The sequence below is a fragment of the Oncorhynchus mykiss genome, chromosome 2, assembly GCF_057628025.1.
Source record: "Oncorhynchus mykiss isolate SJ-2025 chromosome 2, ASM5762802v1, whole genome shotgun sequence".
In the NCBI taxonomy this organism is placed as follows: Eukaryota; Metazoa; Chordata; class Actinopteri; order Salmoniformes; family Salmonidae; genus Oncorhynchus; species Oncorhynchus mykiss.
Genome location: NC_143023.1, coordinates 57044877 through 57060017, shown reverse-complemented (window position 1 = coordinate 57060017; position 15141 = coordinate 57044877). Strand labels below are relative to the sequence as shown.

The window sequence follows — 15141 nt, the reverse complement described above, 5'->3', positions numbered from 1 at the left end:
GTCATGTCTGAACAGCTAAATAGCAGGCCAATTTAGAAATCTGTCTATTAATCACACTCACTTTTCTTTTGTGATGGAATGTTGTCTCATAATGGGGTGATGGGAATAAAGTACTTGTCTAAACATAATCTCTCTCTCTCTCTCTCTCTCTCTCTCCCTCCCTGCCTGCCTGCCTCCCTCCCTCCCTGACTCCCACCCTCCCTCCCTCTCCCCCTCCCCCTCCCTCCCTGCCGCTCTCTCTCCCTCCCTCTCCCCCCTCCCTCCCTCCCTCTCCCTGCCTCTCTCTCTCTCTCCCTCCCTCCCTGCCTCTCTCCCTCCCTGCCTCTCTCTCCCTCCCTCCCTCCCTGCCTCTCTCCCTCCCTGCCTCTCTCTCCCTCCCTCCCTCCCTCCCTGCCTCCCTCCCTGCCTCTCTCCCTCCCTGCCTCTCTCTCCCTCCCTCCCTCCCTCCCTGCCTCCCTCCCTCCCTCCCTCTCTCTCCCTCCCTCCCTCCCTGCCTCTCTCTCTCCCTCCCTCCCTGCCTCTCTCTCTCCCTCCCTCCCTCCCTGCCTCTCTCCCTCCCTCCCTCCCTGCCTCCCTCCCTCCCTCCCTCACTACCTCTCTCCCTCCCTCCCTCCCTTCCCTCCCTCCCTCCCTCCCTCCCTCCCTCCCTCCCTCCCTCCCTGCCTCTCTCTCTCTCTCTCTCCCTCCCTCCCTCCCTCCCTCCCTCCCTCCCTCCCTCACACCCGGTCCTGCTGCTGACGGGCCAGCTCCATTTGCTGCCTCTGCTTCTCCATCTGTGAGACGGCCATCTTCTTCTGCTCGTCGTGGGCCGCCAGGAGCTGCTCCCGCAGGCTGATGAGCTGGCCAATCATGGTCGAAAGCTGACGCTCCTTCTCCTCCAAACTCTCTGGGGTACCTGACAGAGAGCGAGAGTTGGGGTTAGAAGGATGGAGGGAGAAGAGAGGGGGGGGGGGGTGGAAATGTAGATGAAATCGCTGTCATATAAGTGAGATATAAATGTATACATGATCATCTTCAATTTGTTATATTCATTTCATCTACAAGGTCTCCCATCTCTGAATCGTGCCACTTGAGTGGCCCTGACCTCTGCTTCCTACAGTTGGTCTGCATCCCCCATGCATTCATCACTGCTTTCACCAAGGTACTTGACTACAATGTATTTCCAAGTAAAGAGTAATACCTTTCCCTTTTGTCACACCCTAACCATAGAGAGCCCTTGGTTCTCTATGGTGTAGTAGGTCAGGGCGTGACTAGGGGGTGTTCTAGTATGTCTATTCTGTGTTGGTGCTAATATGGTTCCCAATTAGAGGCAGCTGTTTATCGTTGCCTCTGATTTGGGGATCATATTTAGGTAGCCATTTCCCCACCTGTGTTTGCGGGATATTGTTTGTGTTTAGTTGCCTGTATGCACGTCATGACTTCACGTTTTGTTTGTTTCACGGAGATTCAAAATATGTGGAGCTATACTCATGCTGCGCCTTGGTCCGCTCATTTTCAATTACATATGTATGCTATTGAATTGCAGGCTAATATCAATAGCTTTATCCAGATGCACTAACTACAGTAATAGCGTATCTACAATAAGCCCAAGAGTGGAATATACTTGATGACTCTCTGTTCCATCTACTGTAACTTGATTTGGCCTGCGTCCCAAACGGCACCCTATTCCCTATGCAGTGCACTACTTTTGACCAGGGCCCATAGGACTCTGGCCAAAAGTTGTGCACTATGTAGGGAATAGGGTGCCATTAGGGACAAAGTCTAGGTCTGCATATATCAAAGACAACTGTTTCCTCTCTTCATTCTTTTCGCTCACTTTCTCGGCTCTCTCACACTCCTCTCTTCCCTTGTTTTCGCCATTACTTTCCCAAAATTAACTTGAGTGTATTTTCTCTCTGGCCGGTTCCTCTCTTTCGTTTGTATTCTCTTCCACTTTTCCTTCTCCTCCTTCCCTTCTTCCACTCTCCCCGCTCCCCCTTTTATCACTCTTATCCTTTCTTAATTCAAGGTGTTCTGTTTCCAATAATGTTATATTCTCATCAAAGCAAAAAAACACAAGTTAATGCATGTTTGCTCACTGCTCAGATATATTTTTTCCAACAGCTAGTGGAATGTAACCAACAGAAAGGCTAGCACTGGCTAGCAGAGAAGGCTAGTAGAAAAGACTAGCGGAACAGTCTGGCATTGTAGGCTAGTTAGCCATATCAGCTCTGATGCTAAATTCATCTTTCAATTCAATAAAACTGTATTTATCCCCTCAGGGGTAATTACAAAAGGCAAGTCAGTTCCAAGTAAATAAATTAGGACAAGGGCCAATCATATCAAACACAGACAGAAAATCTCTGATAATGATGTTACCACCAGGCTGCATAGAGATCAACCAAGGGGCTGCACATGTGACTAAGGCTCAATCCCAATACCCCTCCCTCCCACCCTCATTTTTGAGTGTCCCTTGATGGGGGAGTGGCAGAGCAACTGGTGGAGAGCTAAATAAGGCCTAGGGAATGGGACATCACGACATCAAGACATCCCTCACACATATCAGAAACTGCCAATGGATACCACCATTCATTGACCACGAGACTTGTGTTTTTCACAATGCCTGTACTGGCGACAGTATTAGCTTTCCATATATTTCTCATGCAACAAATATGCACTTACTACCATACGAGCAACAACTGAGATCAGCAGAACAACAATGTGCCCATACGCTGTAGACCACACTACCTACCATTAGAGTGTTCTCATCTGTATTCCTTGTAGCGGTTTACATACCACCACAGTCAGAGGCTGACACTAAGACAGCATTGAATGAGCTGTATTGCGCCATAAGCAAACAAGAAAACGCTCACCCAGAGGCGGCGCTCCTAGTAGCCGGGAACTTTAATGCAGGGAAACTTAAATCCATTTTACCAAATTTCTATCAGCATGTTAAATGTGCAACCAGAGGAAAAAGAACTCTGGGCCACCTATACTCCACACACAGAGATGCATACAAAGCTCTCCCTCACCCTCCATTTGGCTAATCTGACCATAATTCTATCCTCCTGATTCCTGCTTAGAAGCTCAAATTAAAGCAGGAAGCACCAGTGACTAGATCAATCAAAAAGTATTCAGAGGAAGCCGATACTAAGCTAGAGGACTGTTTTTCTAGCACAGACTGGAATATATGACATCGTCCCAACAGTGATCGTACGTACATACCCCAACCAGAAACCATGGATTACAAGCAGCATCCACACTGAGCTAAAGGCTAGAGCTGCCACTTTCAAGGAGCGGGACTCTAACCCGGACTCTATCCCGCTATGCCCTCAGACGAACCATCAAACAGGCAAAGCGTCAATACAGGACTAAGATTGAATCGTACTACACCGGCTCTGACACTCGTCAGATGTGGCAGGGCTTGCAAACCATTACAGACTACAAAGTGAAGCACAGCCGAGAGCTTCCCAGTGACACAAGCCTACCAGATGAGCTAAACTACTGGAAGACTGTGTGATCTAGCTCTCCACAGCTGATGTAAGCCCTTTAAACAGGTCAACATTCACAAGGCCGCAGGGCCAGACGGATTACCAGGACGTGTACTCCAAGCATGCGCTGACCAACTGGCAAATGTCTTCACTGACATCTTCAACCTCTCCCTGTCCGAGTCTGTAATGCCAACATGTTTAAAGCAGACCACCATAGTCCCTGTGCCCAAGATCACTAAGGTAACCTGCCTAAACGTCTACCAACCCGTGGCACTCACGTCTGTAGCCATGAAGTGTTTTGAAAGGCTGGTTATGGCTCATATCAACACCATCATCGCTTAAACCCTAGACTCACTCCAATTTGCAAACCGGCCTAACTGATCCACAATCTCCATTGCACTCCACACTGCCTTCGCCCACCTGGACAAAAGGAACACCTATGTGAGAATGCTATTCATTGACTTCAGCTCAGCGTTCAACACCATAGTACCCTCAAAGCTCATCAATAAGCTAAGGACCCTGGGACTAAACACCTACTTCTGCAGCTGGATCCTGGACTTCCTGACGGGCCGCCCCCGGGTGGTAAGGGTAGGTAACAACACATCAGCCACGCTGATCCTCAACACAGGGGCCCCTCGGGGGTGGGTACTCAGTCTCCTTACTCAAAGTTGAATTGGAACACAACTCCGAATCTACGCGGCTCGTGGGATCTCGCAAAATGGAGAGGGAGGGCTAAGGGACGGAATTGGGATTGAGCCTTCAGCTTTCCAGTCAGCAGTCCCCGTTAGCAGTCCCCCCAAACTCTTGCATACATACACACACTCACATTCACACATACACTACCGGTCAAAAGTTTTAGAACACTTACTCAATGAAGGGTTTTTCTTTATTTGTACTATTTTCTACATTGTAGAATAATAGTGAAGAAATAAAAACTATGAAATATCATATATGGAATCATGTATTACCCAAAAAAGTGTTAAACATATAAAAAAATATTTAATATTTGTAGCCACCCTTTGCCTTGACAGTTTGGCACACTCTTGGCATTCTCTCAACCAGCTTCACGAGATAGTCACCTGGAATGCATTTCAATTAACAGGTGTGCCTTCTTAAAAGTTCATTTGTGAAATTTCTTTCCTTCTTAATGCATTTGAGCCAATCAGTTGTGTTGTGACAAGGTAAGGGTGATATACAGAAGATAACCCTATTTGGTAAAAGACCAAGTCCATATTATGGCAAGAACAGCTCACATAAGCAAAGAGAAATGACAGTCCATCATTACTTTAAGACATGAAGGTCAGTCAATATGTAACATTTCAAGAACTTTGAAAGATTCTTCAAATGCAGTCGCAAAAACCATCAAGTGTTATGATGAAACTGGCTCTCATGAGGATCGCCACAGGAATGGAAGGCCCAGAGTTACCTTTGCTGCAGAGGATAAGTTAATTACAGTTACCAGCCTCAGAAATTGCAGCCCAAAGAAATGCTTCACAGAGTTCAAGTAACAGACACATCTCAACATCAACTGTTCAGAGGGGACTGTGTGAATCAGGCCTTCATGGTCGAAGCTGGTTGAGAGAATGCCAAGAGTGTGCCAAGCTGTCATCAAGGCAAAGAGTGGCTATTTGAATAATCTCAAACCTAAAATATATTTAGATTTGTTCAACACCGTTTTGGACACTACATGATTCCATATGTGTTATTTCTTAGTGTTGATGTCCTCACTATTATTCTACAATGTAGAAAATAGTAAAAATAAAGAAAAATCCTTGAATGAGTAGGTGTTCTAAAACTTTTGACCGGTAGTTCACACACACAATTGGTGTTGGACAATCAACCTACTCAATCACCCCCAACCGCCACCCCCTACACACACACACACACAAAAATCCTTGAATGAGTAGGTGTTCTAAAACTTTTGACCGGTAGTTCACACACACAATTGGTGTTGGACAATCAACCTACTCAATCACCCCCAACCGCCACCCCCTACACACACACACACACACACACACACACACACACACACACACACACACACACACACACACACACACACACACACACCATTGCTTCCCTCCCTCTCCTTGCCCCAACCTGGGCTCAACCAGGGACCCTCTGAACACATCGACAACAGTCATCCAAGAAGATTCACTATCTATCACTCCACAACAGCTGCAGCCCTTACAGAGCAAGGGAAACAAGTGACTTCACCAATTGAAACACTACTAGTGTACACCTCTAACTGGCTAGCCATTTCACACCGGTCACACACACCCTTTGACCTTCTCCTTCTCCGCAGCAACCTCAGCAGAGCCCAACTGAGTAATCTGGGTTAACAGCATCAACGTAACGGTCTTCTTTCATTCTGTCCTTCTCCTTGCCCCGACCTGGGCTTGTCCCAGGGACCCTCTGAACTGTTTCCCATGAAGTATCGTTACCTATTACTCAGAAAAGCAACAATTTCAAGGTCGACGTCAATTGAAACACTACTAGTGCGCACCGCTAACTAGGTAGCCATTCCCAACGGGTTACACACACACACACACACACACACACACACACACACACATTCCCTAAAGTGAATATTTCAATGCCAGGTGCAGTCACAGGACAATAATAGACATGCATATACATATACAGTATATGTATTTATTATGCCATGTGCAAAAACACATGCTAGACATTCATCAAATATAGCTGACAATGGTAATAATAATAATTTCAGCCTTTTCTGCCTGTCAACTAACCATCCATCAGGATTATGGAGGAAGTGTCATACCAGTTGAATTTACAAGGCAAACTAGGAACCAATTCCCTTTCTTTTTCTCCCTCTCTTGACTCTTTTGCTCCCCCGCGCCAAAACAACAAGAGAGCCTTGACCAATTTTGCATTAATACAATTGAAAACGGAAAACCGTGTAAACTTTAATCCACACACAAACAAAGACACACACCACACAGACACAGAAACACCACACACACACACACACACACACACACACACACACACACACACACACACACAATGACGTACTTGTACTTTTCTTTTTTTTTACTATGGCTGGTTGTCCCAACTTCACAAACTTTAAGTCGCTGTGGATAAGAGTGTCTGCTAAATGACTCAAATGTAAATGTAATGATGATGAAATGAATATGTTCGTGGCGGGAGACCCCGTTCCTCTTGCCAAAAACATCATCATCATGTCAAAGGAACTCCTGTGTGTGTCAGCTTATTGCATTCCACGTTATGACTAACCTCCCTTCAGTAGCACACAACAAAAAGACCCAGACACCTGGCCCACGTACCATCGCGCCACACAAAAACGAACGTGTTCGCCACATCTGTCACAACTAACACAATGTTTAAATTGGGAGCCGAGCTGAGGAACTCTAGCTCAGATGATATGCACCTTTTTCATATGAGCTCACCTCTTCAATACATGTAAGTCAATGAACCTCAACTGCACAGGTTCCTTCCCAGCCCCGAATGTTTATCAATAAAAAACAAAACAGCACAGATGAAAAACCCAAGAGTGGTACAGTAGACTGAATTTAACAGACATACTATCACAGATTTTCTCAGGCCGACAGGAGGAAACATCTGGGAAAATGTTATCAGATTTGTCTAGGCAAAATTTTTAAAATTACCTTACCTAACCTAACCTTACCTTACCTTACCTTACCTTACCTTACCTTACCTTACCTTACCTTACCCTACCCTACCCTACCCTACCCCTACCCCTACCCCTACCCCAATCAACCAACTAACCAACCTATCTATCTCAGTGGTTAGGCCCCGTTCCATGTCAGCCATTAAGAAGTGAGTCGGCTGTTTGAAATTAATCACAGTGTTTTGGAGAGAGGACACAGCTGGTGGAACAGAGAGCGCTCTGTGTAGAGAGAGCGAGAGAGAGTGTGTGTGTGCGTGCATTTCTGTGTGTGTGTGCATGTGGAGAGTCCATATAGTCGCTTCCTGTGGGGTTGGGGGATAGACCGGCATTGCTTTCCGCAGGGTGCAGATAGAAATGTAGTGAATAGAGTTTACACGATTCCTTATTCTACATGCCAGAGAGGCATGTCTGTTCTACACTAACTATTTCTAGCTGAATGTTCCACAGCGTTGTGCCGTACTGAATGCAGCCCACATATTTGCACTGTGTGGGAAAATACCATAATGTTGCCCCCTCTGATGGGACCAGGGTTGTATTCATTAGGCACCAAATGGAATAACATTTACTGAATCATGGAGGGTCTACCTGATCTTGTCCAATAAGGAACACTAGTTTTCATTTTGCTACATTTTACACTAATGAATAGGACTCAGGTTTAAGGCTATATGGCCAGCAACGGCAAGCGGTACCGGAGTTTTTTTAAACTGCATTGTTGGTTAATGACTTGTAAGTAAGCATTTCACTGTAAGGTTGTTGTCGTATTCGGCGCGTGTGACAAATAACATTTTATTTGATTTGAATTGCATTGGAGAGAGAGAGAGAGAGAGAGAGAGAGAGAGAGAGAGAGAGAGAGAGAGAGAGAGAGAGAGAGAGAGAGAGAGAGAGAGAGAGAGAGAGAGAGAGAGAGAGAGAGAGAGAGAGAGAGAGAGAGAGAGAGAGAGAGAGAGAGAGAGAGAGAGAGAGAGAGAGAGAGAGAGAGAGAGAGAGAGAGAGAGAGAGAGAGAGAGAGAGAGAGAGAGAGAGAGAGAGAGAGATAAGAGGGAGAGAGAGTATACATGAGGAAAAAGGGTGAGGGAGAGAGAGACAGCTCCAGCTGCTTAAACATGAGAGTTGAAGTGAGGAGGTTCAATGTCAGTCCTGTTCCCACTCATGAGTGTTTCTGTGCATTTTTTTTTACGCTTTCCACTGAGGAAATGCTTGCCATTTCTAAGGGGCCAATCTAAATGACGCTTTCAGAGTGCCGCTAAGAAGGAGCAGATTGATGAGGAATGAGAGGGCTGGACTCAGATAGCTCATCATGGGTGAGTCCTAAATGGCACCTTTACGGCATTCCCCACATAGTGCACAACTTTTGACCAGGACCCGTGCACTATGTAGGGAATAGAGTGCCATTTGGGACACATGGCCGTAATGTTAAAGCCAGGAGGGTTTTTCAAAAACAGCGCAGAACGTGTTGTGTAGCATGTTTTTAGAGTTTTGTATGATTATTCAGCTGGATATCAGTTTTTTTCCTGTGGTTTATAATAATTTTATCAGATGTTATAAGTGTGTCTGGACAGAGCCTGCAGTCACTCAGACACTGAGGAGGCCCAGAATATGGTGAAATAAAAGGGAACTGTTTCAAATCAAAGTATTCCTGTCCAATATAGATGGATGTGTGTGTGTGTGTGTGTGTGTGTGTGTGTGTGTGTGTGTGTGTGTGTGTGTGTGTGTGTGTGTGTGTGTGTGTGTGTGTGTGCGTGTGCGTGTGTGTGTGTGTGATAATCAAGGCTATAAAACACTCTGTAAAACATATTGTCACCTCTGTAAGTCAGCTTTCATACAATGCACAGCCTCACAGCCACTCCTATAAGCATGTATAGAATGGACTAGATGTTAACCTATAACCACACTAAAGCACTTTTTTGATTTATCCATCAACATTCTGTGGGTCTCAATTCGTAGACCCTGTGCCTCGCCAACTAAAGGACGATGATGCATTTTCTCTCTGTGTGTGTGTGCCTGTGTGCGTGTGTTTGTCGGGATCAATATATTTGTGTTGTATTTGAGGGTGTGTTTGTGAGAAAGAGAGAGAGAGAAAAAAAAGCATCATTAATATGGTATTCAAGTTTGCAACCCCTAAAGTAGATCCCGTCCACTTAAACGGGCCTGTGTGCAATTTTACGTATCGCTCCTCCACCTGTGTATATTCACAAGCTAGTGCTTCATGATCTGTATCTTCACAATGAACGTGAGTTTGAATTGAACACGACACGCTAAAATCGTTTAGCCTACCTAGCCCCGTGCTCAGATTCGCTTTCTTTGCATATCAGACCAAGTGAGAGGGTCAAGCTTCAGTCCCACATCACACACAAACCATCACATACACCAACTGACACGCATGAGTACTTGGTTGACTATTATCCGAACAACGTTCTTTTCATTCTTTGTTTGTTCGTTTTGTTTCCCTGCATATTATGTCTATCTCTGATAAGCTACCCAGTAATGGGATAAAAATGACCCATTAATATACTGTATGTTGATTTAGAAAAAAGGTTCATTAAATAACTTGCTAACATCAGATAACGTTCATGTATTGGCCATCTCTGAGACTCACTTAGATCGTTAATTTGATGATAAAGCAGTAGCAATAGAAGGATATAACATCTACAGAAGAGACAGGAATGCCTATGGGGGAGGTGTTGCTGTATATATTCAGAGCCATATTCCTGTAAAGCTTAGAGAGAATTGTATGTATAAAGCTGTTGAAGTGTTGTGTTTGCAGGTTCACCTGCTTCATCTACAAATCAAAAGGGCTAGACAATCTGGACCCTCTCTTTCTAGAATTATCAGCCGAAATTGTTGCAACCCCTATTACTTGCCTGTTCAACCTCTCTTTCGTATTGTCTGAGATCCCCAGAGATTGGAAAGCTGCCCCGGTCATCCCCCTCTTCAAAGGGGGAGACACTCTAGACCTAAACTGCCTTTCTAAGGTCGTCGAAAGCCAAGTTAACAAACAGATCACCGACCATTTAGAATCCCACTGTACCTTCTCCGCCATGCAATCTGGTTTCCGAGCTGGTCATGGGTGCACCTCAGCCACGCTCAAGGTCCTAAACGATATCATAACCGCCATCGATAAGAGACAATACTGTGCAGCTGTATTCATCAACCTGGCCAAGGCTTTCGACTCTGTCAATCACCACATTCTTATCGGCAGACTCATCAGCCTTGGCTTCTCAAATGCCTCGCCTGGTTCACCAACTACTTCTCAGACAGAGTTCAGTGTGTCAAATTGGAGGGCTTGTTGTCAAGGACCTCTGGCAGTCTCTATGGGGGTGCCACAGGGTTCAATTCTCGGGCCAACTCTTTTCTCTGTATACATCAATGATGTCGCTCTAGCTGCTGGTGATTCTCTGATCCACCTCTACGCAGACGACACCATTCTGTATACTTCTGGCCTTTCTTTGGACACTGTGTTAACCTCTTTGATCTCTAGGGGCGCTATTTCATTTTTGGATAAAAAACGTTCCCGTTTTAAGCGCGATATTTTGTCACGAAAAGATGCTCGACTATGCATATTCTTGACAGTTTTTGAAAGAAAACACTCTGAAGTTTCAGAATCTTTAAAGATATTGTCTGTAAGTGCCCCAGAACTCATTCTACAGGCGAAACCAAGATGATGCGTCAACCAGGAAATGAGCAGAATTTCTGAAGCTCTGTTTTCCATTGTCTCCTTATATGGCTGTGATTGCGCAAGGAATGAGCCTACACTTTCTGTCGTTCCCCCAAGGTGTTAGCAGCATTGTGACGTATTTGTAGGCATATCATTGGAAGATTGACCATAAGAGACTACATTTTCCAAGTGTCCGCCTGGTGTCCTGCGTGGAATTCGGTGCGCAATTGTCAGCTGCTTGTACTTTTCCATTTGATTGAGGGGAGAAACCATGCTTCCATGAACGATATATCATTGAAGAGATATGTGAAAAACACCTTGAGGATGGATTCTAAACAACGTTTGCCATGTTTTCAGTCGATATTATGGAGTTAATTTGGAAAAAAGTTCGCGTTTTGAGGACTGAATTTTCGGGGTTTTTTGGTAGCCAAATGTGATGTATAAAACGGAGCTATTTCTAATACACAAAGAATCTTTTGGGAAAAACTGAGCATCTGCTATCTAACTGAGAGTATCCTCATTGAAAACATCAGAAGTTCTTCAAAGGTAAATGATTTTATTTGAAGGCTTTTATGTTTTTGTTGAAATGTTGCGTGCTGGATGCTAACGCTAATGCTAACGCTAAATGCTACGCTAGCTAGCTACTTTTACACAAATTATTGTTTTCCTATGGTTGAGAAGCATATTTTGAAAATCTGAGATGACAGTGTTGTTTACAAAAGGCTAAGCTTGAGAGATGGCATATTTATTTCATTTCATTTGCGATTTTCATGAATAGTTAACGTTGCGTTATGGTAATGAGCTTGAGTCTGTATTCACGATCCCGGATCCGGGATGGGGAGATCAGAAAGGTTAACTATCCTTCAGACGAGCTTCAATGCCATACAACTCTCCTTCCGTGGCCTCCAACTTCTCTTAAATGCAAGTAAAACTAAATGCATGCTACTCAACCAATCGCTGCCCGCACCTGCCCGCCTGTCTAACATCACTACTCTGGATGGTTCTGACTTAGAATATGTGGACAACTATAAATACTTAGGTGTCTGGTTAGACTCTAAACTCTCCTTCCAGACTCACATTAAGCATCTCCAATCCAAAATTAAATCTAGAATTTCCTATTTCGCAACAAAGCATCCTTCACTCATGCTACCAAACATACCCTCGTAAAACTGACTATCCTGCCGATCCTTGACTTCGGCAATGTCATTTACAAAATAACCTCCAACACTCTACTTAGTAAATTGGATGCAGTCTTTCACAGCGCCATCCGTTTTACTACCAAAGCCCCATATACTACCCACCACTGCGACCTGTGTGTTCTCGTTGGCTGGCCCTCGCTTCATATCTGGTTCAGATTATTAATCAACCTACCAGGGTGATTACAAACAGTACAGGAACTATACTTTCACTTTATCATCCACGTGTATTGATCACATTTTTACCAATGCTGCAGAACTCTGCTCCAAAGCTGTATCCATACGCACTGGATGTACAGTCCATAATACAGTGGCCATATCTAGAAAAGACAAAGTTACAAAGGCTCGGCCTACAATAAGAGATCATGCAAAATGTTTTGCACTGATTCCTATGTTGAAAATGTTTAAAAAAATATTTGTTGATGATTGGTTGAAAGAATGTGTGTAATGAGGGGCATCCAGACGCTGCACTTAGTGCATTTATGAAATGGTTTCTTCCTGTTATTAATAAGCATGCACCTATTAAGAAACTGACTGTTAGAACTGTAAAGGCCCTGTGGATTGATGAAGAATTGAAAAGTTGCATGGTTGAGAGGGATGAGGCAAAAGGAGTAGTGATTGGCAAACTTACTGTAAATTGAGAAACAATGTTTTTAAATTAATAAAAAATTATTTTATGAAACCAAGATACATTGTATAAAGTATGATGGAAAAAATCTTTGGAATTGTTTAAATGGAATTATAGGCAGAAAGACTAAATCAACTCCATCTTTCATTGAATCAGATGGCTCATTTATCACAAAAACCTTTTGTTGACAATTACTTTAATTACTATTTCATTGGCAAAGTAGGCAAATTTCGGAAATAAATGGCAACAATAAACTGTGAGTCATCATATTCATGCATAAAATACCTAATAATGAATTTTGTAATTTAAGTGTCGGTGAGGTAGTGACAATTTAGATAGCAAGCTACTGAGGATGGTAGCAGACTATATTGCCACCGCTATTTTTTATATCTTTAATCAATCTGGTAAAAAATGAGATTTTTTTAAATCCTCAGACCTGGAGGGAAGCCAAAGTCATTCCGCTACCCGAGAATGGTAAAGCATCCTTTGATTCTAACAGCTGACCAATCAGCTTACTGCCGACTCTTAGCAAACTTTACATTTTATTTGTTTGACCAGATACAATGCTATTTCTCTTTCAGCATGCTTATAGAGAAGGGAACATATGTACTTCACTGACACAAATTACTGATGATTGGTTGAAAGAAATGGGTAATAAGAAGATTGTGGGAGCTGTAATGCAACCTTTGAAATTATTGACCATAACCTGTTATTGAACAAATTTATGTGTTATGGCTTTTCAACCTTTACCATATTATGGATTTAGACCTGTCTATCTAATAGAACACAGAGGATTTTTTCTTTAACCAGTTGATTCTATGGGGGAGCTATTTCATTATTGGATAAAAAAACGTGCCCGTTTTAAGCGCAATATTTTGTCACGAAAAGATGCTCGACTATACATATAATTGATAGCTTTGGAAAGAAAACAGTCTGACGTTTCCAAAACTGCAAAGATATTATCTGTGAGTGCCACAGAACTCATGCTACAGGCGAAACCAAGATGAAACTTCAAACAGGAAATGAGCAGAATTTCTGAGGCTCTGTTTTCCATTGTCTCCTTATATGGCTGTGAAAGCACCAGGAACGAGCCTGCCCTTTCTGTCGTTTCTTCAAGATGTCTGCAACATTGTGACGTATTTGTAGGCATATCATTGGAAGATTGGCCATAAGAGACTACATTTTCCAGGGGTCCGCCCGGTGTCCTTTGTCTAAATTGGTGCGTAATCTTCAGCTGCGGGCATTTTCTCCTGGGATTCAGAACAGAAAGCACACTTCCACGAACGATATATCATCGAAGAGATATGTGAAAAACACCTTGAGGATTGGTTCTAAACAACGTTTGCCATGTTTCAGTCGATATTATGGAGTTAATTTGGAAAAAAGTTCAGCGTTTTGATGACTGGATTTTCGTTTTTTTTTGGTAGCCAAACGTGACGCACCAAACAGAGCGATTTCTCCTAAACAAATAATCTTTCAGGAAAAACTGAACATTTGCTATCTAACTCTATCTAGAGTCTCCTCATTGAAGCATATTTTCAGCAGCTGGTGGTTCGGAACCTTGACTTGTTTTATAAGTCTCTTTATTGCGAGCCAACGTTGAATTACTGCATGTTTTCTTAGCTAACCTAGCTAGATGGCTAACGTTTGAGATAGCTAGCGCAAGTTGACACAAGCCATTTCAGTCGGCTCTAAATTGCTCGTAAACATCTCGCTGTGAGACCTAGAAAAAAAGAAGAAGATGATAATCGTTGTGATGATAAGCTTTTAGATACACCTCTTAGTGCCACAGAGAATAAATTGAGCGCAGATTCGTGACCGTTATGTTTTTACCATTACTGCAGAGAGAATGGCTTGTTTCTAGCAGTTCAAAAGATATTACCCATATTATAACTGCTGCAACAGGGTTTTTTTCTTCCGATTGACGGGACGCATTCTACACATGAACCAAGCCATGGGCCGTTAAACTACGCGCAAGCCGCTAAAGTCCATACTAATGACCAGTGCACCGGTGTCGTATTGAGGTACCTGCCAACCTAAGGTGCTTGCCACACTGGGCAGCTGTAACACAGTGTCGCTGGCAGTAGCTAGTAAAATGGCCAATTGTTTATATTATATCTCAAGTAGGAAAACAGCCTACATAATAAATAACTAATGTTGGTAGCCACCTAGATTTCCCCATGATACAGTCTACTTGAATGGGGAGAGCGTGAACGGCAACAACACCGGGACACAGTGTCCTCCTGTGATTTGGATCACTCTGCTCTCAGCTGTGCCGACATACGTCATAGTTTTGCAGGCCAGGAGCGTCCGTATAGCCTCTCCTGTTTAATTTAAACAGCACCGTTTCATAATGTGACAGTTTTAGCTAAACCTGTTCACTTTACTAATCGAATGCAAACGCTTGGTGGCACGGAAAGAAAAGAAAACGTTGTGAGTCGGGTAAAATAAGCTGGGATATTGTGAAGGCTATTGCAATGTTTCATTTAGTTAGCTAGGATTCGAAGTAGGTCTGT

The 15141-nt window shown here is 43.6% G+C and overlaps 1 protein-coding gene across 6 annotated transcripts in view; it reads right to left on the bottom strand.

Annotated features, from left to right (window-relative positions):
- LOC110492317 (transcription factor SOX-6) overlaps positions 1-15141 on the bottom strand; it is a 155049-nt gene that overhangs the window by 40019 nt on the left and 99889 nt on the right. For all 6 annotated transcript variants that reach the window (XM_090203137.1, XM_090203145.1, XM_036951247.2 and 3 more), the window contains one exon: positions 723-895. In XM_090203137.1, coding sequence (XP_090059263.1) covers positions 723-895 — 173 coding nt within the window. The remainder of the gene's footprint in view (positions 1-722; positions 896-15141) is intronic.